Here is a 23,491-nt window from a genome sequence, read left to right as displayed (position 1 = left end):
TAGCTGCCACTAACAACTAGCTATTTTTTTCATAATTATAAAGGTCTGTGGTTGTGAGACCCCAGGGTGTGTGCAAAACTGGCCACTAGTATGTCTCAAAAGAATCATTTGAAATGATGTAGATTTTCTTATTATTGCCACTTTACAGGTGAGGACACTGGCAGAGGTTAAGTGACTTACTCAGGGTCACACAGGTGGCAAATATCTAAGGGAGGATTTGATCTCTGATCTTTCTGTCTCCAGCTCTGGCACTCTCTCCCTATATCACCAAACTGCCAAATGAGAGCCTCTGTAAATAGTGACAGAGGGAAAGGAGAGTTGAGGGTCATCACGCATATGCTAGAGCTCTGTCCTGGTGACCAGCAAAGACTGAAACCTATGTGGGATTCATTGCATGCCTGCTGCCTGCACTCAAGCTGTCACACAATGAGAGTCTCCTCAGGCAGTAGGGGCCCTGTGGAGTTTCATCTATTACTTCGTTCTCATTATATTTCTTGTCCTGTTTCTCTTACTCCAAGCAAGTAGGAGGTAGGTGCTAAACCAACCGGGTTTACCAGGCCCTTGGGATTAGGTATTGTCTGGGGCGTGTTTAAGACCTCTCGGGGCAACAACCCATGGGAGCAGGTCCCCTGAGGACTGAGAAGGCCCTGATCTGACCCAAATCTACTAGTTTCTGGATGAACTGAATTGACCTTGGGGATGTAGCCGGCTTGTGACACCTCAGCTCTGCCTCTTAGTTTATGAAAGTGTTAGCCCTTCCTAATTTAGGGTGCTTAGGTTCCAAATAAGAAATAGAACAATTCTCCTTTTCCTAGGGCTGTTTGGGGGGGGGGGCTATTTGATCATCAAGGCCTGGGAATGAGAAGCAGGATTGCCTTGCAGGGAACAGTTAAGAATCAGGAATATTAGGGGTAGCTAGATGGCACAGTGGATAGAGCACTGGCCCTGTAGTCAGGAGGACCTGAGTTCAAATCTTGTCTCAGACACTTAACACTTACTAGCTGTGTGACCATGGGCAAGTCACTTAACCCCAATTGCCTCACTAAAAAAAAAAATTAATCAGGAATATTCTCTATGACCAGCATCCATTTGCCTTAGAAGTGTGACCTTCGAAATCTGAAATTGTAATGGTTACAGATGATAGGGTTATGTTTTGCTTCCCAGTAACATGCCACCTAAAAGTGTCTTGTGTGGAGGTAGATGCAGGTGTGCCTGTGCAAACCTGTTTGGAGGCGTTTGCTGGTAATGGTGTTGGGTACTTTACAAAGCCCCAAAGAACCTTTTCTCAGAGACAGTAGAGGATTTCCTTTTCTGTCACTATGAGAGAGACACTTATCTTCAAACAGATATTCTCTGCATTATAGGTATTGCCTAATTTGTCACTTTCACAGCTTTGAAAGCGGGTGCACTTACTAATAAGTAACATTGCTTTGGACGGTTCTTTCTCATGAGAGTCAATTGCAAAATTAAGTGAATGGAAGAGCTGTATGACCTAATGATTGTTGTTCTGTGGGGCTTAGGAGATAACAGAAGTTAGGGAAGCCAGGACCAGGAGCGCAGGTAGGTTTGTAGGCCTGGGAGAGGCTGGGCAGAGGGTGGGGGTAGTTTGAACCTAGGTTCTCCGCCATAAAAAACATAAAGAGAGGAGGTGGCAAGAAATGAACAATGAGCCCACAAAGATGAGTCCAGATAGCAGATGATTATATCAATAACTAGCAATGGCTAAAGGAGATATTCACTATGATTAAATTCCAGTTCTTCATAAACAACTGTGATGATTAAAAATATGAGAGACAGGGGCAGCTAGATGGCGCAGTGGATAGAGCACCGGCCTTGGATTCAGGAGTACCTGAGTTCAAATCCGACCTCAGACACTTAACACTTACTAGCTGTGTGACCTTAGGCAAGTCACTTAACCCCAATTGCCTCACTAAAAAAAAAAAAAATATGAGAGACATAGTTTCTGGGTAATTTAATCATTTCATTAATATGCCAGCAGGATATTAATAAAAAGAGGTCCTTTGGCCATCTCTCTAAGACTGAAGACGCAGGTCGGGTCTTGGTTCTTATACTCTTCTAACTGTAGGAGGTCCATCACATAACAATCTAATCCAAATGGTTAATATCATTCAAATCTAATTGATTGACATGACATTGGAAATGAAATGAAATTGAAATTGAAATGAAGTCCAGGGATGACATGAGAGAATGTTAGACCCCTGACCCAAAATACTTTCCATCTTGGTGTGATCTAATCTCATCAGTGATGGTCACTAAACAAAAGCATCTGTCTCCACCCAAGACTCCTTTGTGAGCTTGGGTCTGGTTTGACCTGGTTGAATCTTCCTTTTTTTTTTTTTTTTTGAATCTTACTTTCAAGGAGAACTTAGACCTTGAGTGGGGGAGGGAGAAAGGACTAAGAAAGAAAGTGGGGATCTCTGTATTCCCCAAGATATTATTATTTATTTTTTTTGCAGGGCAATGGGGGTTAAGTGACTTGCCCAGGGTCGCACAGCTAGTAAGTGTCAAGTATCTGAGGCCAGATTTGAACTCAGGTCCTCCTGAATCCAGGGCCAGTGCTTAATCCACTGCGCCGCCTAGCCACCCCTCCCCAAGATATTATTAATAATTATTTCTCACACAACTTTGGAAACCACAAAAGCATCAACTATGAAACTTCAAAGACCCTAAACCTTTTAGGAAGTGAAAGGGAATGAGCTTCCCAATGGTGCCCCAAGCCAGGGTCAGGGGCAAGGAACCAAGAAATCAGAACACAAGGGTAAGATCCCAGGAAGTGGGAGGTTGCGGCATAATAAAATGCCACTCTTTTCCTCATATTACCTTGGGAAATGGTTAGCATATGTCAGAAACAGTAGTTTCCATAGAGATTTGATGTAAAAACACACACTCAGAACCATATTAACTTTATGGCTGAATATTTCCCTTTCTAATACCATGGCTAATGTTTGAAAAAGTCTATATAGGGACTATGAAAATGCACAGGAACATAGATAGGACTGGGAACCAGGAGACATTGTATTCTAGCCCGGGTTTGTCAGCCAAGTGACACCTCAGGTCACTTCTCTGGGACTTGGTTTCCATGTCTGTAAAATGAGGAAGTTGGGTCAAGAAGATGCTTCCTTCTTTTGGCCCAAGAAATATTTGGAGAGGATGGCACTCGGGACACACCATCCACTACTGGATGAGTGACTTTCCTCTCCACTATATTTGCTTTGTTCCAAGGTTTTAGCAAAACATTAGAACCATTTTTAGCTAGTTCTTAGAGCAGACATTTACTAATCATGGTGAAACATTGTCCTTACCATTGGAACAGAAGGCGCCGCTGCCAGGAGAACCTTTCTTGCTGTCATACCATTAGGCAACAATCGTAGTTTCTTTAATGTATATATTCTTGCAGGGTCCTCTCTTTGCTGTTTACACGCACCCGGTAGTGTTGCTTTGACTTGGTGCTGATGAACTTCAGTTATTAAAAGTTCAATGAGGTTTCCATGTGGTTTCTAGCTCCAGCTTATTCCTGCCAGCTCACGATTTTCCTGTCCTTGCAGTCACCCATCATCTGCACCTGAATAAACAGCTGTCACTGAAGAGAGAGCACTGTGGGTCGGACTGGAGTTGGGGTTTTTTTTTCATTTTTTTTTCTTCTTTGGTCAAAGCGCTTCTATAAGTTGGCACAACAAACCAAAGCTTAGGCTACAAACACCAGCTAACACTGTAGTAAGTTGCCCAGCAACAAAGACTCTAAATACTCCCTTTGAAATTTAGGTTGGGTACAATAAACTCTGCTGTGGCCAGAAGAGCATTGGTCCACATTTTTTAAATTCACACATAAGTCCTAAGAGTCATCAAAGAGATCTATGATCTCCCCACCCCCAGCCATATTAACTTCTATAGCCCTCTGTTTGTTTTCCTTTAAAATTATCTCAAAAGTCCCTTCCAATTCTGACATTGCAAGATTTAGAGAATACCCAAAAGGTATTCCAGGGCAAACTAAAGCTACTAGTGTGAGTTTTCCTTTGATCCAAAATTATACCTCAACATAGTAAAGATGAGGGGGAAAAATATGTAATCTTTGAAATAAAGGTTAGGATTAATTTTGGATTTTAAAAATAAAGAACATGATAAAAGTAAGTAACTTGATCATTATTACACCTGTCCTGAACTTTTATGGTAAAGTTCTGCAATTAGGTATTAATCAGAATCTGAAGTTACAGTGGTTCTTATAATATCACTTAAAATTGCTGTGTCTGTGTGTATGTGCACACGTGTGTATTTGGAACTTTTTGCTGGTGGTGGTATCAGACACCTTATAAAGTCCTATGAAACATTTCAGAGGGAAAATCTGGGAATTGTATTTTCATTCATACGAGAAAAAAAAAAGGTGTGGGGAGGCAGGGAGGATGAACAAATTTCTTTCTAAAAGCCAAGGCCAAAAAGATGTCTCCACTGCCCTCAGCCTCAATCTGATCACAGGAAAAAAGGCACAGACTGCTTATTTGTAATCTGTTATTATCATGAATCCATATACTCCATGACAGGCACCAGTCCAGTGCCACCTTAGAACCTGCTAGTCCTCAATCAAAGCACTGCTTCTGGGACCTAGGAAGGGTATTTGAAGACTGTCCCTGGTGGTTCCCACTGCAGCAGCACTACACCTTCAGCAGTGGCTTTCGTTGTATTCCCAGGCAACTCTCTAACTACTGCTGGTTCCTATTGTTGCTAATATTGGGTGGTCCTATATCGTACATATATAACCTATATCAGATTATTTACTGTCTTGGGGAGGTGGGGAGGAAGGGGAGGGAGGGAAAAAAATTTGAAACTAGAAATCTTATAAAAACAAATGTTGGAAACTATCTCTACATGTAACTGGAAAATGATAAAATACTTTCATAATTAAAAAAAATATATATTGGGTGGTCCTGGCTCCTGGTTTCCTTGCTGATGGCTTCTGTCAGTGACCATAAATAGCCTTCTCCTTCCAAGGCCATTGCTTATAACAACAGATACAGTTGGATGGGGGTGTGCAGGGGGTGGGGGAGAGCAAGATGGTTTTTGTGTCTTTAGGGTCCATATTCAGTCATGTGAATAAGTTGAGCACCAAACTGTTAGTCTACAGCAGAGCCAAGGGTGCCCTAATGGGTCTTAGCTGACAGAGATTTCAATTAATGTTAAAAGCCCCATGGGGGACACGGGAAGCTTCTCTTCCCTTCTCCCATCCAGGGCTCCCAAGAAAGAGAGGAGCTAATGAGGATGGCTTCCTATCTCCCCACTATAAAAGTTACTCCAAAGACAGCATTAGGGGTCAAGACTGACACGTGCCCCTTCTTTCCCATGAATTGAGATGTCAGGGAACCCAATGAAGCAGAAAGAATTCTACACTGAGAGACAGAACGTTTGTTTTCTCATTCCATGATTATACAAAGCAATGTATAAACACAACTTAATACAAAGTCAATGAGCAACCTTGAGAGTGAATGGAATTCTGTACTGGATACCATGGTAACTGATCAAAATCATCACAAACTTAGACTGTGGATTGTCCTATCCCTGGCCACCATTATCTTTCACTAGCCCTTAGCTACTGCCATGGCTGAATCCATGCCTCTGGGCCTGTCCTTATCTGTACCCCCAAGTAAGAGAAAGCACAAGAGCATAGTCTCATACTGCCCCAAGTGGCACAAACTAGAACTGTCACAATTAGGATTATCTGTACATTTTGATTTTCTGTGTCAATGGCCCCTTAAATATGGGTGGTTTAGGACTGATTCTAGTACAAAGTACCTAAGTGGTAGATCAGGGTCAGCAGAAAGTAATCCAAGAAGGCTTCCTGGCAGAGGTGAGTATTGAGGAAGGGCAAGGGCATGATATGGCAGACATGAGAGGATATTTGGATGGAAAGAATGGCCTGTGCAGAGGCACAGAGACACTTAGATCTCATCTGATAGGTAACAGGGGAGCCATTGTGGGCATTTGAGGATTTGGGGGTGATGTAATGGAAATGGTGTTCCAGGGCTTGCCTTGGGTGGAGCTGGGGAAATGGAGCACTGACTTCTGACCTCATTTGGTTCTCAATGCCCACTATTTTTCTGTTGACTGCCCTGAGCCATCATTTTATTTTTGTGCCTGTGACTATCATCCCTTAAAGTCTTAGGTCATAGACACAGAATAAGGGAATTGATTTTGTTTAGATCTTTTAAATTCTAATCGGGGAATGTTTTTAAACAGGATATGAAACCAGGTACACAGGGCTGTCAGTTGCTAGGAGGGTGTTGTGTTTACCATTTGGGAGGAGGTACAAAGGAAATCAGCCTTTACAACACTCCAGGGCTTCTGAAAACTGGCCCTGCCAAAGTCACATACAGGTCATGTCTACACAGAACAATTACCCACTTTTCCAGTTTAGCTGTCACCTTTGATCAAATTAACAAGAAACTTGGCAGATTTCTATTTCCTTCTGGAGCCCACACACACCCTACTTCCCCCAGTTTACAAAGGTTTATGGAAAGAAAATGAGGAGCAGGGGAGAACAGAGAAGATATTCTTAATATTTTGAGGGCACCATCATTTAGAAGGTCTCTATGAATTGCCTATCCAAAGGCAGAACATCAGGCCGGGATGAATGAAATGAAATGAAATCTACCTGACTGTGTGAAATCGATCCTATTGTTTATATTCTTAAACATAGCTAAGCCATGGATTTTCGAAGCCAGTGTTTTAAAGTTTACAGTCTTTTAGACAGATTCCCTAATTTGATCATAAATGTGAATCACTAATGCCAAAGAACTAATCTGTGGACAAGTTGGATAAAAGCTCATCGAAGGCACGTTCTGCTTCAATTTCATCTTTGTATCTCATTACCCAGCATGATGGCTGACATTTAGTAGGTACTTAATAGGCATTTGGTGATTGATCAACTGATTGATTAATTGAACTTAATACCCTCTACCCCTGGGTTCAAAAGCCACAGCTTTTAGATTGGATTTCCTGATCATTCATAGAGAAATTATTTAGAATTTTTGTGTAAATACTGCCTTGGCAGAATCTAAATATATGTGGTTTTATGTAGAAGGTAAGGATGAGGGGGCAGCTAGGTGGCACAGTGGATAGAGCACAAGCCCTGGATTCAGGAGGACCTGAGTTCAGATCTGGCCTCAGATACTTGATACTTACTAGCTGTGTGACCCTGGGCAAGTCACTTAATCCTCATTCTCCCCCACCAAAATGATAGGGATGAAAGGAAGAGGTATAACTTCAACAGCTGCTTGAATGACAGAAAAAAAGATGGCTGAGCCCACCTGAATAGAGCAAGAAGGTAAAGGGTTTCTTATGTTTAGGATGCAGACAAGGAGGAAGCTTGGGAGTGAAAATGAGATGATTAGACATGGAAGCACCAGATGATCTTGTGACAAGGTTAGGGAAAAGGAACCTGTAACCCAGAGCAAGCTGCAGTGGTAAGTAGAGGGCCACACATGTGGTATCTGGAGAGGAGCCGGCTTTGAAAGTCCATGGCAAACAATTATGAACAAGCAAAATATAGAGATATAGATATGTGTGTGTATGTATGTATGCAGTGAGAGAGAGACAGACTGAGAGACAGAGATGGAGAAAGACAAAGGCAGATACAGTAAGACAGAGAGGGAGGGAGGGAAAGGAAGTGGGAGGGAGAGGGAATGGGAGAGGGGGAAGAGACAGAGAGAGACAGAGAGAGAGAGAGAGAGAGAGAGAGAGAGAGAGAGAGAGAGAGAGAGAATAAATCTGAAATAATCAACAGAGAGAAGACATTAAGGGGGATTGGAAAAGACTTCCTGAAGAAAGTGGGATTTTAGCTAGGATTTGAAGACAGGCAGGGGGCCAAGATGAGAAGGAAGATTATTACCGGCATTGGATACAGCCAGAGGAAATTCCCAGCCTTGGGAGATAATGTGTCTTGTTCAAGCAACATCAAGGAGATCAGTGCCACTGGATCATAGAGTATATGGGGCAGCTAGGTGGTGCAGTGGATAAAGTATCGGCCCTGGATTCAGGAGGACCTGAGTTAAAATCCGGCCTCAGACACTTGACACTTACTAGCTGTGTGACCCTGGGCAAGTCACTTAATCCTCACTGCCACACAATAAATGAATGAATGAATAAATAAATAAATGAAAAATAAAGCATATCAGGGTTAGGGGGATGAAAGGTATAGGAAGCTTGCAAAGGGGGGTGTGGGTGGGAGGAGTGGAGCTAGGTTAGGAAGTGCTTTGAACTCCAAACAGAGGATTTTATATTTGATCCTGGTGGTGACAAGGAGACACTGGGGGTTACTGAAGGGGAGGAAGGTAATAACATGATCAGACTTGTGTTTTGGAAAGATCACTTTGTTGGCTGATTGGAAGGTAGAGCAGATACTGAGAAGAGACTCATGGCAGAGAAACCAACCAGCAGGGTTGTAAGTCCAGGCCTAAGATGGCCTTTACACTGAGAGGCCCTTTACACATATGTCATTTGTGTCAGTAAAGAATAGAGCTAGAGAGTGAACTTAGCCCTTTTGATCTTAAGTCTTGTGTTTTTTCTGCCTTGCTCCCAATTTCACTTATTGATGATATAAGCAGGTGGTTGGCATACATAGAAGTGAAGTCAGAAGCATTCAGAGAGTGAAGGCACAATAACATGGAAACATAGGCAGGCCTTGGTGTTCAAACAGGCTTTTTTTTTTTTTTTTTTTTTTTTTTGCAGGGCAATGAGTATTAAGTGACTTGTCCAGGGTCACACAGCTAGTAAGTGTCAACTGTCTGAGGCCAAATTTGAACTCAGGTCCTCCTGAAGAATCCAGGACCAGTGCTCTATCCACTGTGCCACCTAGCCCCCCAGGCTTTTGTTTTAATCCCCACATTGAAACCTGCTATCCCACAGTTTCTGTTTGATGCTTTCAACCAATCCTATGGAGTCACAATAACAGGGTCCAAAACTGTCAGGTTTCAGAAGACTGTTTAAGTTAACATGGCCATACCCAAAGAAGATACACACATTTTAATTTATTTTTTGTTAGAAAAGAAAAAAAAACAATTAGCGTTCAAGAGTGTCTATAGGGGCAGCTAGATGGCCCAGTGGATAAAGCCCCAGCCCTGGATTCAGGGGGACCTGAGTTCAAATCTGCCTCAGACACTTGACACTTATTAGCTGTGACCCTGGGCAAGTCACTTAACCCACATTGCTCCCACCAAAAAAAAAGAGTGGCTATAGACAAAACTATGAAGCAGATGTCTCTGCTGCTCTCCTACCTCCCCTTTCCCTGCCCATCTCCTCTCACATCCTGTCCCCCCACTCCCTTAACCTGTGCCCAGGGTCCCTACTATACGACTCTACCCATAATTGCTCTTTCCAGGCAGTGTCCTATTCTTATAGAAACATAAACTAAAATGTGATTGATAGAGACCATAGAAAACATCAAGTCCAAACACCTCATTTGAAATATGGAGAAACTGAGATGAAGAGGTTGAAGAGATTTACCCAAAGTTGCACAAGTAAGAAGAGGAAAAGCCTGGAGGGAAATGTCAGTATTCTGCCTCTGGGTCCATGGTTCATTGTACTACATGCTCTGGACTGGTCCATTGTGTCCACACTTTCCTCCCATCAGCATTCCCCATCTTTTTACAAGTGAGACAATTAAATTAATCCATACTAAAGTATTATTGGGGAAACTAGGGAGCTGAGTGGACAGAGTGTCAGGCCTGGAGTCAGGAAGACTCATCTTTCTGACTTAAAATCCAACCTCAGACACTTACTAGCTGTGTGACCCTAGACATGTCACTTAACCCTGTTTGCCTCAGTTTCCTTATCTATAAAACAAGATGAAGAAGAAAATGGCAAACCACTCCAGTATCTTTGCCAAAAACAAAAAACAAAAAACAAAAAAACCCAAATGGGGTCACGAGGAGTTGTTCACAACTGAAACAAATGAACAACAAAAAACAAAGAGTAGTAACTCACATTTACGACCAATAAAGCTTAATGTGTGATCCTTCCCAGCCTTCCCAGACATTTAACAGTGTAAAATGCTTAACACAAAACAATGACTCTCTAATGGTAGGATTCCAACCTCTAAGAAAGAGGTTATTAATTTTCTTTTAATTTAATTTACCCATCTGGCAGTGTAGTGAACCCTGGCCATGTCTTTTCATACAAATATTTTTAAATGAATAAAATAATATGCACAAAATTACAAAAGAAACCAGTTATATTGAAATCCAGTTTTGTTTTTTAACTTTATGGACTGCAATTCAAGAAGGAGAATTTTTTAGGACAGGCAGAGTAAACTTTCCCTCACTTTGAGAAGCTCCTGCTCCTTTGACATCTGAGACCACTCAGCAATGTGTGTGATCACTGAAAACAATGAAAGTCATTGGGATCAGTTATCCCAGCATCTGTTGGAAGAAATCTGCATGTTTTTATCTGGAGAACAGAAGACTTGGGACAGAGGTGGGATAGACAGCTAGGTGGCACAGTGGATAGAGTGTCAGGCCTGGAGTCAGGAAGATTTATCTTCCTGAGTTCAAATCTGGCCTCAGGTACTTACTAGCTGTGTGACCCTGGGCCAGTCACTTAACCCTCTTTGCCTCAGTTTCTCATCTTTACAATGAGCTGGAGAAGGAAATGGCAAATCACTCCAAGTAGCTTTGCCAAGAAAACCCCAAATGAGGACAATGAAGAGTCAGACATGATTGAAATGACTGAACAACAACGGGGGTGGGTGCATAAATTCCTTTAAGCATCTGAAGTCCTGGCATATAGAATAGATATTATGTTTATTCTGCTTAGCCCCAGAGGACACAACTGGAAGCAATGGGTAGAAACCATAGAGAAGCAGATTCATGTTAGATTTAAAGAAGAATGAATGAACAATTAGCTGTACAAAAATGGAATGTCATCACTGAGGGAAGGCTTTTTCAGGGATTGGGTTCCAGTTCTGCGATGCCAGGATTCGTGTGTGGCTTGCGGATTTAGTTTCATTTCTTTATAATCACCCCCTTATGTAACAGATTTTTAAAAAAAGAACAAACATGTCATTCCCCTAAAAATATTCCCTGCTTCTAATTTGTCAGTAACTAGGCTGGCAAAACATAATTTCTCTGTCATTAGTAAGACTGTACTTGGGAGGAGGGTGTGTGTGTGTGTGTGTGTGTGTGTGTGTGTGTGTGTGAGAGAGAGAGAGAGAGCACCGTTGCTGTCTCCTCTTGTCCCACTGGATCAGTTTTTCTTGCAGACTAGCTGTTTTCTATGTTTTCCCCAATTGTCCTGTTATTTCATTTGTCACTAGCAGTACCACCCCCAGTTTCAATGAGAAAATGGTTTGACAAACACTCCTCCCCGGCTTAGCTGTTCCCTAATCAGACTCTTCCATGGATCCAAAAAAACTTGATGCGTTGTGGGGAATGATACAAGTGTCTTGACTCAAGGGGTTGTGGGGTGATAGAACCCCATATGGTATGATCAGTCAGTATACAACGAGTTCAAATTCTCTTCTGAGTCATTCAGACTAATGGGAGAATTGTGTCCCCACGGCTCAACGGGCAATGTGGTGATGCTGCACAGCAAGCTGGATTTTTACATGTCGGGGAATGTCCAACTCTTTCACGAGCCCTCCAAACCCTAACCTCCACACCCCTCTGATCATTCTCTTCTTCTGTTGCAGAGGGAAGTCCTGCAGGACAATTACTTTTGAACAGTTTAAAGAAGCTCTAGAAGAACTCTCAAAGAAACGATTTAAAGATAAGAGCAACGAGGAGGCGATCCAGGAGATACACAAACTCATCGAGGGAAAAGCCCCAATCATATCTGGAGTGACGGTATAGAAACACGTGACGGGGCTGGCTTTATGGCTTTACCCAGGGCTGTGTGGCTCCCCTCCACCTGTCCTTGGGATGTAGGGTGGAGAGGAATAGCCGGAAGGGAAGGGCTTGCTCTTGTGTTTCCGCATCACACCTCTGAGGGAGCTAGAGTAGGGATAGAGGAGAAGGGAGGGAACGAGAAGGGAAGAAAAGAGGGGCCAAGGCCACAAAGGGGGAGGTGCACTATAGGACTGATATGGGGCAGTGTTCACTCACTTGATGCGGCCTGGTCATGTCCCCTTCTGATATCCCCAAAGGTCGCATGGGACCTCAGATGCCCACGGCTCTCTGGGAACTGTGGGACCTTAACCAAAACCCACTTTGCCCCCCCCCCCTTCCCGCATCACCTCAGACTTGGATTATTTCAATAGCCTGCTGGTGGGTCAGCCTGCCTCAAGTCTCTTCCACTCCATCTTCCATTCAGCCACCGAAGTGATTTTCCTAAAGCTCAGGTCTGATCATGTTTCACCCCCACTCAAACTTCAGTGGCTCCCTATTGCCTCCAAAAGCAAATACAAAATGTTCTATTTGGCATTCAAAGACCTTCATTACCTAGCCCCTTCCTACCTTCCTAATCGTTTTACACCTTAATCCCCAACACATACTCTTCAGTCTAGTGATACTCATCTCTTGCCTGTTACACAAACAAGACACTTCTTATCTATGCTCCGGGCATTCTCTCTGGCTGTCCCCTGTGAACATTCTCCCTCCTCTGTTCTGACAACTTCCCTCCCTGGCTTCCTTTAAGTCCCAACTAAAATCCCCCCCTCTACAGGAAGCCTTCCCTGACTCTTCTTAATTGCAGAGCTTTCCCCGGCTCTAATTATTTCCTATTTATCCCATCCATAGTTTACTTTCTATATATTTCTTTACATACTGTCTTCCCTATTAGATTGCTAGCACCTTGAGAGCAGGAACTGTCTTCTGCCTCTCTTTGCATCCCCAGAGCTTAGCATAGTGCTTGGCACATAGTAGGTGCTTAATAAATGTTTATTGAATGAATTCATAAAAATGAGTCACAGTCAGGATTGGTGTCCCTCCAACAACTCGACTATCACTTAAAGCCACTCAAAGGGATCTTCTCAACAAAAGATCAGTCTTCATAGTGTTCATACCTTGCTTGACTAACAACCATGTTCTCTTTGTACAAAGTGTTACTTTCTTTTCTCAGCATTTATATAAATGGAGAAGGCTTAAGGACCAAGAGAGAGCTAGAGATCTCAGACTAATATTTAGTATCAAATCTGCTACTGACTGTGTGACCTTGGGCAAATCACTTCACTTCCCTGGGGCTCAGATTTCTCATCTTTAAAAATAGAGGTTGGGGGGGGCAGCTAGGTGGCACAGTGGATAAAGCACTGGCCCTGGATTCAGGAGGACCTGAGTTCAAATTAGGCCTCAGACACTTACACTTACTAGCTGTGTGCTGTGTAACCCTGAGAAAGTCATTTAACCCTCATTGCTCTGCAAAAAAAAAAAAAAAGTAGAGGTTGGGTTAGATGAGGCTCCATGGCCCACAATGTGACTATCTTCTGAACCTTTGAACTTTATGAATTATTTTGTTAATGGCAGTAACACAGTTCAGTGGGCTGCTAGGTGGCACCATAATGCATAGAGTGTGAGGCCTAGAGTCGGGAAAACTCATCTTCCTGAGTTCAAATCCAGCTTCAGGCAGTTATTAGCTGTGTGACCCTGGGCAAGTCATTTCACCCTGTTTGCCTCAGTTTTCTCATCTGTTAAATGAGCCAGAGAAGGAAATGGCAAAACGCTGCAATATCCTTGCCAAGAAAACCCCCAAATGGGGGCATGGAGAGTCAGACATGACGGAAGAACAACAAGCAGGGTACAGTAGAGCAGAAGTACTTAAAAGGCAGGCTGCTGAGTGTTATGGGAACCCAGACTAAAATATAAATGGGAAATATTTTTTAAAATAAATAGGGGTGCAGTGGATAAAGCACCGGCCCTGGAGTCAGGAGTACCTGAGTTCAAATCCAGCCTCAGACACTTAACACTTACTAGCTGTGTGACCCTGGGCAAGTCACTTAACCCTCATTGCCCTAAAAAGAAAAAAAAAAGTTAAAATAAATAGGGGGAGGGGCAGCTAGGTGGCTCAGTGGATAGAGCACTGGCCCTGGAGTCAGGAGGACCTGAGTTCAAATCCAGCCTCAGACACTTAACACTTACTAGCTGTGTGACCTTATGCAAGTCACTTAACCCCAATTGTCTCACTAAAAAAAAAAAATTTAAAAATAATAAATAAATAAATAAATAAATGAATAAATAAATAGATAGATAGATAAATAAATAGATAAATAAAGGGAGGGGGAGCTAGGTGACACAGTGGATAAAGCACCGGCCCTGGATTCAGGAGGACCTAAATTAAAATCCAACCTCAGACACTTGACACTTACTAGATGTGTGACCCTGAGCAAGTCACCTAACCCTCATTGCCCTGCCCCCCCAAAGTAAATAAACAAATAAATAGAAATATAGTAGAACATAGATAATATTGATGTGTTTTTATTTATATATTTTTCTTTCATTAAATATTTTGCAATTATATTTTTTTTAATTTTAACATTCATTTTTAAAAACATTTTTGAGTTCCAAATTCTCTCCCTCCCTCCAGCTCTCCACCCTACCCCTTGAGAAAGCAAGCAATAGGATACTGAATATTCAGATGAAATCATGCAAAACATATTTCCATATTAGCCACGTTGCAAAACAAACACACACATATATAATACCACATTTATGTCATATATATACATATATGTGTATATATACCCATTCATTCTTTTTTTTAAAAAAATTTTAAATTTTATTTATTCTTAAGTTCTTTTCTTTTTAAATGTTGAGTTCTAGATTTTCTCTTCCCTTCTTCTCACTCCCTCCCCCACCTACTGAGAAGGCAAGCAATATGATATCAATTATACATGTGAAATCCTGCAAACATAGACTTCTATATTAGCCACATTTTTAATAAGCAGGAAAAATAAATGAATAAAATTATACTTCAACTTGAACTCAGAGTTCATCAGTTCTACTTCTGAAGGTGGATAGCATTTTCTCATTGTGAGTCCTTTGGAACTGTCTTGGATCATTGTATTGATCAGAGCAGCCAAGTCTTTCACAGCTGATCATCATTACAACACTGCTATGACTGTGCACAATGATTTCCCAGTTCTTCTCTTTTCATTTTGCATCAGTCATATAGTCATTTTGCATCAGTCATATAGGTTTTGTCATATTTTTCTGAAACCATTTATTCGTTTGTGAAACATTTATTGGGTACCAATTATACACCCAACCTTTCCTTGAGTTTGCCTCTGTCTTTCTTTTTTCATCATTCTTCACTCTAGAGGTAAGGTCTGTCACTTTGCAAACCTTAAAAGTTCTATATAAATGTTAGTTGTTCTTGTTAATAACAATAATAATAAGCCTAGACAGGATAATAAACACTCATCCTCGCACATGATCTGCAAGAAAGAGAAGATATACCTAATGTGACTTGCGTGGAATAGATACCTAAAAAAATTATTTTGCACTGAATTCAGCAAGCATGTATTAAGCATCTACTGTGTGCCGGGCAACCGTGCTAGATATTGGGGAGACGATGATCAAACATTCCATGTCGTTGATGAACTTTTGCTCTACCTGGAGGTGAAAGGGATGGGATTTTACTGTTCCCTCCTCCTTTTGTTTTTTCTAGGACATTGAGTATTTGGGTAAGGCATGTCCCCATCCTCTTAAGTGATTCCTTTGGAATGGGAGTGAAAGAGTCCCAGGAAGGCCCATGGATGTTTTAGGATGAAGATGGGAGGGAGGGCAGGGGTTTGTAGGAGGGCTGTTCACATCTGTTCAGTAAATTCAAGTTTCACTGGTCAGATAGAATTCTGTGAGCCTGGACTTTCTTTTGCTGTTTGTTTGTTTTGAGCAATATACACGACGACAACCTAGACTATTCTTAAAGGCAACAGACTGATGAAATTTCTAAAGATAACATGTAGTAGGTGCATGGCAGACAGACATGGTGGAGCATACATATAACTGGTGTTTGGTCTTTTGAGTTGTGTCTGACTCTTCATGACCCCATTTGGGGTTTTCTTGGCAAAGATACTGGAGTGGTTTGCCATGTCCTTTTCTATCTCATTTGACAGATGAGGAAACTGAGGCAAACAGAGTTAAGTCATTTGCCCAAGATCACACAGCTAGTGTCTGAGGCCAGATTTGAACTCAGTGTAAACCAAGGCAAACACTCTCTTCATGGAATTTACATCTCTCTTTTCCCAAAGGGGAAAACAGGACAACACAAAGGCTAATTCCGGAGATTTAAATCCCCTTCTTCCTAAAAGTGAAGGAAATCAGAGAAAGAAAATGCCTGTAAAAATTGAAAGAAAAGTTTTATTACACAGGGAAGAAAATCAAACATGATCATGGGCACTATCCAACCTTTTGCTAAATAGGACCCTATGCATTAAGGGTCTTTAAACAAAGATAGGTAAGGAATTTGCAGGAAAGGTTGGCTTAGAAAGGCCTACTCTCAAAGGGAAGGGGGGTTTTGTGTGTGTGTGTGTGTGTGTGTGTGTGTGTGTGTGTGTGTGTGTGTGTGTAATTAAAATTAGAAGGCATTCTGGGTGATAGGCAGTTCAGTTCAAGGTCTTGCTGAGGAGATCTCTTCAAAAAGAAAAAAGGATTATAGCTGAAGATAAGGTCTATATCCATAAGCACACATCCTGAAGTCAGATAAGTCTTTGATTGATTTCAGAGTTACTGAATGTCCAGCTAGGTTTACTCTCAGTCACACAGTTGTTCTGGTTACCTGGTTAATTGAAGGGGCTCAAGCAAATCAAGATACCCATTTTCACATTAGGAAGATGAATTCTCCTGATTCCAGGCCCAGCACTCTATCCACTATACCATCTAGACTTTGCAAATTCAGCACTTTTGGGGAAGTACAAGTTCTGAGCTTCCACAGGGGCACAGAATCAGTATCATTCAATTTCTAAAGTCCATGAGTTCAGGCTTTAGTTGGGCCCAGAGCTGAAATTATTCTGGGCCTTTTCCATCCCTCCACTTCTAACAACAGAATGTATAATCAATTTATTTGTGCCATTGCTCCTAACACCACACATTATTCCTTTCATGTTTTAACATGCCCATTACCTGGGTTCCAAACTTATTGGGAAACTTGGGTTGTCTAATAAAAGCGATTGAGATCTCTACTACCCTTTTCCCTACTGCCCTGGGACACCCTTGAGGGTCAATCTTTAATGAAAAGAGGGATTTGAATAGACAAAAATGGGTAGTGGGGGTGATATTCATTCTCATGTGGTCCTATTGCTGGGGATGGATACCTTCTCCACTCATTTCTGTCTATTCAAATCCCTCTTTTCATTAAAGATTGACCTGGTGTCTCACCCTCCTCCCGGGAGATTTCCCAGAACCCACAGGTTAAAATGATGTCCCTCTCCTCAAAGTTATCTTGTCTTCTTTCTTAGATGTCTTTTGTGATGATCATATTCTTTTTTCCCCTTCCACATGTTCCATTGGTACAGTGGATAGAACATTAAACTTGGAGTCAGGAAAACCTGAGTTTGAATCCTGCCTCACACACTTTCTAGGTGTGTGACCCTGGACAAGGAAGTCAACCTTTGTCTACCTCATTTTCCTCCGCTGTAAAATGAGGCAAAATATAAAATCTATCTCATAGAGTTGTTTTAAGTATCAAATGAGATAACATAGGTAAAAGGCCTTTAAAATCTTAAAGTGTTATATAAATACTAGTTATTCTTATTACTTTTGTTATATACTTTGATCTTCCAACTGGTTTTTAACTCCTAGAACACAAGTTCTTAAGCCTATTTTTTAAATTCTAAGCATCCCTTTGGCTATCTGGTGAAGCCTGCAGAGACCTTCTCAGAATAATGTTTTCAAATAAAATACATAGAATTATAAAGAAAACCTGTTATATTGGAATAATTGTCAGAATGCTTTTTGTTTGTTTTTTGGGGTTTTTGTGGGGTAATGAGGGTTAAGTGACTTGCCCAGGGTCACACAGCTAGTAAGTATCAAGTGTCTGAGGCTGGATTTGAATTCAGGTCCTCCTGAATCTAGGGCTGATGCTTCATCAAAATAATTTTTAACTTTGTTGACCCTAGGTTAAGAACCTCTGTCCTGGATACTAAAGTCTGGATTGTACATATCTCTATAACCCTGTTGACTAGCATAGTGCCTTAGTATATGTCTAATTACATTGAATTGGTTGAAATGAAATGTTTATTTTCTATTTTCCTCTCTTCTCCCTCTTTTTTTCCCCTTCCTTTCTCTCCCTCCCTCCCTTCTCCTCCCCATTCCTGGTCAACCTTCCTTGCATCTCCACTACAGAAAGCCATCTCCTCTCCGACTGTGTCACGACTTACAGACACCTCCAAATTCACTGGTTCCCACAAAGAGAGGTTCGATCCATCTGGCAAGGGGAAGGGCAAGGCGGGGAGAGTGGACTTGGTGGATGAGTCAGGCTACGTGCCTGGATATAAGCACGCAGGCACGTACGACCATAAAGTCCAAGGAGGGAAGTAGGAGTCCCCTGCGGAGAGCAAGCAAGTCTTGTCAGGATGGCGATGGCGCACTTCAGGTTGGCATGAATGCTAAGGTGATGATGTTGGAAATCGTTTTCAGGAACTGGAACTTATTCTACCACCTGCTGAGATCCTCATAGCCCAGGGCAACACTTCTTTACATTCCTCATGTTTAACGTGGGTAAAAGCAAAGGGAAAAAAAGAGTCTCTGACCTTTAGGTAGGAAACCAAATGGAAAGGCCTTTTTTGATTTTGTTCTTTCTGATCCACACCATGTCAGTAGCACTAAGAGGCCAAACACATTCCCAAATGTTCAGTGTTGCTTGAGGGGTAAGAGAGGGTCTCCCTTTGCCCTTCAAATGGAGTGTTCTCCTGGCCTGCCTCATGTTTGGCAGAACATCTTTCAGAGCATCTCCCACTTGAGTGGGTTGGGGTCTGGCGATGCCTGATTCCTTTCTGATGAGTCCACTCTGTCCTCAGAGACAAAATGCTGAGCATTAATCTGGGAAGTAAATGGCAATTTTTTTTTCCCAAAGAGACTTCATCCATCTGTATTACTACCCGATTTGCAAGCAGAGGAAGTTTCATCCTGGAAAGCCAGAGAAATGTAGCTCCTGGATGATTCATATGTGAGCAGGGGGATAACAGGGCACATCTCCAAATGTCTAACAAGGCCACTTCCCCTTATGTGAACCATGCCCACTTTAATCCAAATCACCAACATGTATAAAGATCGAAACAGCAAGATTGGGGGGTGGGGACAGGGAAAAGGGAGGCCGGAGGCAATTAGAGCTAATCTACTAACTAGCACCATAAAGACAACTAAATTAAGCTGTAGGTGGGGAAAACAAGACTGAAGGATGGCCACAGTTTGTTTCTAAGCTTACACTGCCACATAGTGGGTGTGAGGGGCATTGGGAGTCTCCCGTACATCATTTAACATGCAAAGGCTAACCCCTCACACTGCTCAGAGGTTGTGCCCGGAATTTGGCAAGCACTGCCATGCTGTGTGTTATGTGTAGGGGAAAGGACTCTAGTACCTATGAGCACAGCCCCACACATCTACATGGTGTTTGCTTATATGCTAGCTCTGAGGGAACAGAGTTTCAAAACTCAAATAGCAAGGTCAAACGAGTGGGAAGAGAGTCTTCTGAGGTAGGACAAGAAAACTTCCCAGTTTACAAAAAGCTAATCATCCCCTCACCTCTCCTTCCTCTCTAGAGCCACAGAAAAAAATGGCTTAAGAGTTTGAAGTGAAAGTCTTCTGATATTTATGAAGCACATGAGCAATTTCTCTGTATGCATCATAGAGTGCTCGTTTCATATTACTTAATGCAAAAAAGGAGTTCCAGCCACTGAAATGGCTTCTATGGTTCATATCCTGCAAGCAGAAATCCAGAACAAACCCATTATCTGTCACTGCTTTTCCCCCTCTTTGAAACTAAAACCAACACGTTGTTAAGTCCAAAACATGCAATGAAACTGAATGATGATTTTTTTTTTTAGCCTGGGTATTTGCAGTTGACCATTTAAAAGCTTTGCTTTTCCTTTTGTGAAATGGAGTTCATGCATTAATTTTAATAATATGTAACTTTGGCTATTAAAGTTTAATCAACTTTACAGTCTCTCTCTGTTTGTCCCTTTTCCCATTTTGGATTCAATATAGATTAGAGGCATCTTTTACAGTGTAATCAGGATGGGATTATGTATGCTGGCTTTGCATACAAAGTCAATAATTCTCTGCGGTATTGAAATACCCAGCCAGAATCAACCCCCTCCACTTTAAAAAAAAAAAAACCAACAACAAAAAACTTGAACAATCTTTTGCTCTTTTTTTTTATTAACAGCAATTTACTCTTAACTGACTTTCCCTTGGAAGCCTCCTTTATAAACTTGGCCTCCCCTGAACTCTTCCAATCCCTAACAGGACATGAAACCAAAACAACAAAAATAAACAAAGGAAAGAAGTCTCTCTTAGGCCCCAGATTTTTGTTTGGATTTTGTTTTGTGTTTGAGAGAAAAGAGAAACACAACCATGAGTCCATTTTTCAGCATGCCCTGGGCACTGTCTTGTGTTATTTGCCTTCACTATATCTTTTCAGGTTTCTTGAACTTACAAAGATATTTTTGTGGAGGTATGGCAGTCTTAACATTTTTATCATTGTTGTTATTATTTCTGTCTTTGCAATCTTATATTAAATAGGGTCCCTGCCTCACAAAGCATAAAAAAGAAGTGTCTACAAACATTTGCACCTTACATCCATGCTCAATATTTGTAGCAGAGGTAACATTTTCTTAGTATTACTACATTTGCCAATTTGTTAAACATGCATGTTTGCTTAGGTCTCAGGAATCTTTACTTTGTATTCAACACCATTTTAGTCATGGGAATATTTATACTTTTACATAAGATGTGACCATAGGTTTGCTATGAGCTGAGCATTTTGTGGAGGCTTAGATAGCTAAGCAGGGCCAAGACTCCCAGAACTGATTTTTTTCACTTACTGGTCAAGCATAAGGGCAGGGAAAGCTTTGGAATGTTTCTCACCCACCCACCCTGAAGTTTGAGAACCTGAAACATAAATTCCATATCTTTTGTTATTGGTGCTTGCTTTCTTCCTTCCTTCCTTCCTTCCTTCCTTCTTTCTTTCTTTCTTTCTTTCTTTCTTTCTTTCTTTCTTTCTTTCTTTCTTTCTTTCTTTCTTTCTTTCTTTCTTTCTTTCTTTCTTTCTTTCTTTCTTTCTTTCTTTCTTTCTTTCTTCCTTCCTTCCTTCCTTTCTTTCTTTCTCTTTCTCTCTTTCATAGACAGGCAGATACAGATTGTGCAATGAATACCTCAGGACCCAAGGGTCTTGCTCCCTAACCAGCAAAGAAACCACTAGCTGGTAGCATTTAAGTCATGCTTCAATTTTGACCATAAAGAAGCTGGAGATCTATGGTTTCTTTGCAGTATCCTATTGAGTTTCCACAGATAATGTTATTGAGGTCAGATACTGAAAGAATTCCTGACCCAGCCTTCCCACAATTACCACATAAACCAGCACATCCATCAACTTTATTCATTTACTTCACTCATTCTTTCATTCACTAGATCTACAAAAATAATTATGCTACATGCCTACTGTGTGCAAGGCACAGTGCTAGGCACCAGGGGAGATGTAAAGATATATGATGTGGTCCCTATACCCCAGGAGGGCACAAACTAGTGGGGGAGACATAAATAAAGCATAGTCTCTTATACTATTATGTAAACAAATTCTGCCTAGGAGATTAAATATGTTAGCTGATCCAGTATTGAATTAATTGATTCACACATGCTCCTAGGGACTAAATTATGCTAATTCAATTTTTCCAGGCTTTGTTTTGCTTTAGCTTGTGATCCTAAGACCTGGGAAGCAAACCTCCAGATGGGGTTTACTTCCCACTCAGGTTTAGCACATGGACTGGCAATTCAACTTGTTTTATCCAGCTAAAAGAGGGCTCTTTTCTAATTCTCCATATTCAGCAAGAGCTTCTCCTGAAAAACCAATGCAAATTTCTGGGCCTTTGAGGGCCTGGCTGAGGTGAGGCAGATAATAGAACAAAGATTTCTTAGTCATTTCCCTTGTATAATTGATGCTTTTATACTTAGTGGTCTCACACTAAGTAAGGAAATGAGAGGGAAGTTTGGTAAAAAAGAATCCCTTGGGTTGAAATAAGGTGTGGTTCTCTGAGCTGTCATTCTATATACACACAGGATCAAAGAGAGAGAGATGGAAGGGACCTTAGAGATCATCACATCATTTTACAGATGAGGAAACTGAGGCTGAGATTAAGCGACTTGTCCATAGCTAGTAGGTGTTAAAGGTAGGATTTGAACCCAGGTTCTCCTGACTCCAAGTCCAATAGTCTACTCACTACAGTGTGAAGTGGAGGTTTAGAACAACTAGCAGAATTATGAATACTAAGAGGAGCAGAAACATTTGCTTGAATTTTCAGGTCACTTCTGGTTAGAGTGGGGCCTGAGAGCTCTGTATTGCCTTTCAGACTGCACTGAGAAGGCCTATGCCTGAAGCTAGAATGGCCTTTTATACTGGTATGGTAGAGATGGGATATGCCCCCTGGTGCATGTAAAACGTGAGCCTTTCTTCCCTTAAATACTATGATGTCACTTATAGACTCAGCTCAGATGTCTATAAAAGCCCCACTTAACTTTAGTGTCGAAGGAAATCCCAGTTAAGGTATCTTCCCCTGTTGAACCACACAGTATGGATGAGGAATGGGAGTGGGCTGGACACTGCAACAGGGGGACCTCAGTGTCAAGAACTTTTATCAGCCCTGTTCCTGAAGTACAGTGAGTGCCTCATACCATACACACATATATACAGAACGATGCACACCATGGAAACTCTACAAATACTATAGATACGTCAAAATATGGACGGAGGACATGGAAACACAGCTGTTCTCATTATAAAGTGACTGGGGAGACATTTGAGTCTGGATTGGACGAATTACTTGGCCTTCCCAAGCAACAGCATCTGCTTCAAATGCAAGAAGTCCTCTACTGTCATTTTACATTCCACTTCCAAGGATTCTTTTTGGCAAAATCACTGGCAGAGTCCCCCTTAGTCCCACCTTAGAAAATGAAGGGCTGAGGTTAACTGGAGGTCTCAGACTTCAGTAGTTGCTTGTAGACATGAGGACAAGCTCTCCCTGTTTAAACCGAGTGCATCAAATCAGACATTTCCTAAGGAACCCTGGAAATAAAAAGATAAACTATCTTTCTCCCAGCTTTCCTCACAGGTCTGAATACACATAAAGTGCAGGCAAAAACAGTAATCATATTGTCTGGAAAATGCTTTTGCAAAAACTTGGAAACTGATGGTGGCCACATTTTAATATGCAGGTGCAGTAAAAAGGCCTAAAACCCAAATATTCTCTGTGATTCAGTCCCTCAAACTTTCCCTTATAGTCCACTGGCCATAGCCAATTATTCACAATTGATTGGAATGACACCCCCTTGCTTATCTAAAAAGAAAC

General features: G+C 41.6%; 1 protein-coding gene across 1 annotated transcript in view; it reads left to right on the top strand.

The window, feature by feature from the left end:
* Positions 1 to 20,089, top strand: part of LOC122746990 (tubulin polymerization promoting protein) — a 141,659-nt gene extending 121,570 nt beyond the window's left edge. The window contains exons 3-4 of the mRNA XM_043993164.1: positions 11,693 to 11,846; positions 18,276 to 20,089. Of these exons, the coding sequence (XP_043849099.1) occupies positions 11,693 to 11,846; positions 18,276 to 18,470 (349 nt within the window). The 3' untranslated portion in view covers positions 18,471 to 20,089. The remainder of the gene's footprint in view (positions 1 to 11,692; positions 11,847 to 18,275) is intronic.
* The last annotated feature ends 3,402 nt before the right edge of the window (positions 20,090 to 23,491 follow it).

This window comes from Dromiciops gliroides, chromosome 1, assembly GCF_019393635.1.
Source record: "Dromiciops gliroides isolate mDroGli1 chromosome 1, mDroGli1.pri, whole genome shotgun sequence".
Lineage (NCBI taxonomy): Eukaryota > Metazoa > Chordata > Mammalia > Microbiotheria > Microbiotheriidae > Dromiciops > Dromiciops gliroides.
The sequence above is the reverse complement of the archived record's forward strand: the minus strand, read 5'-3'. Positions and strand labels throughout refer to the sequence as shown.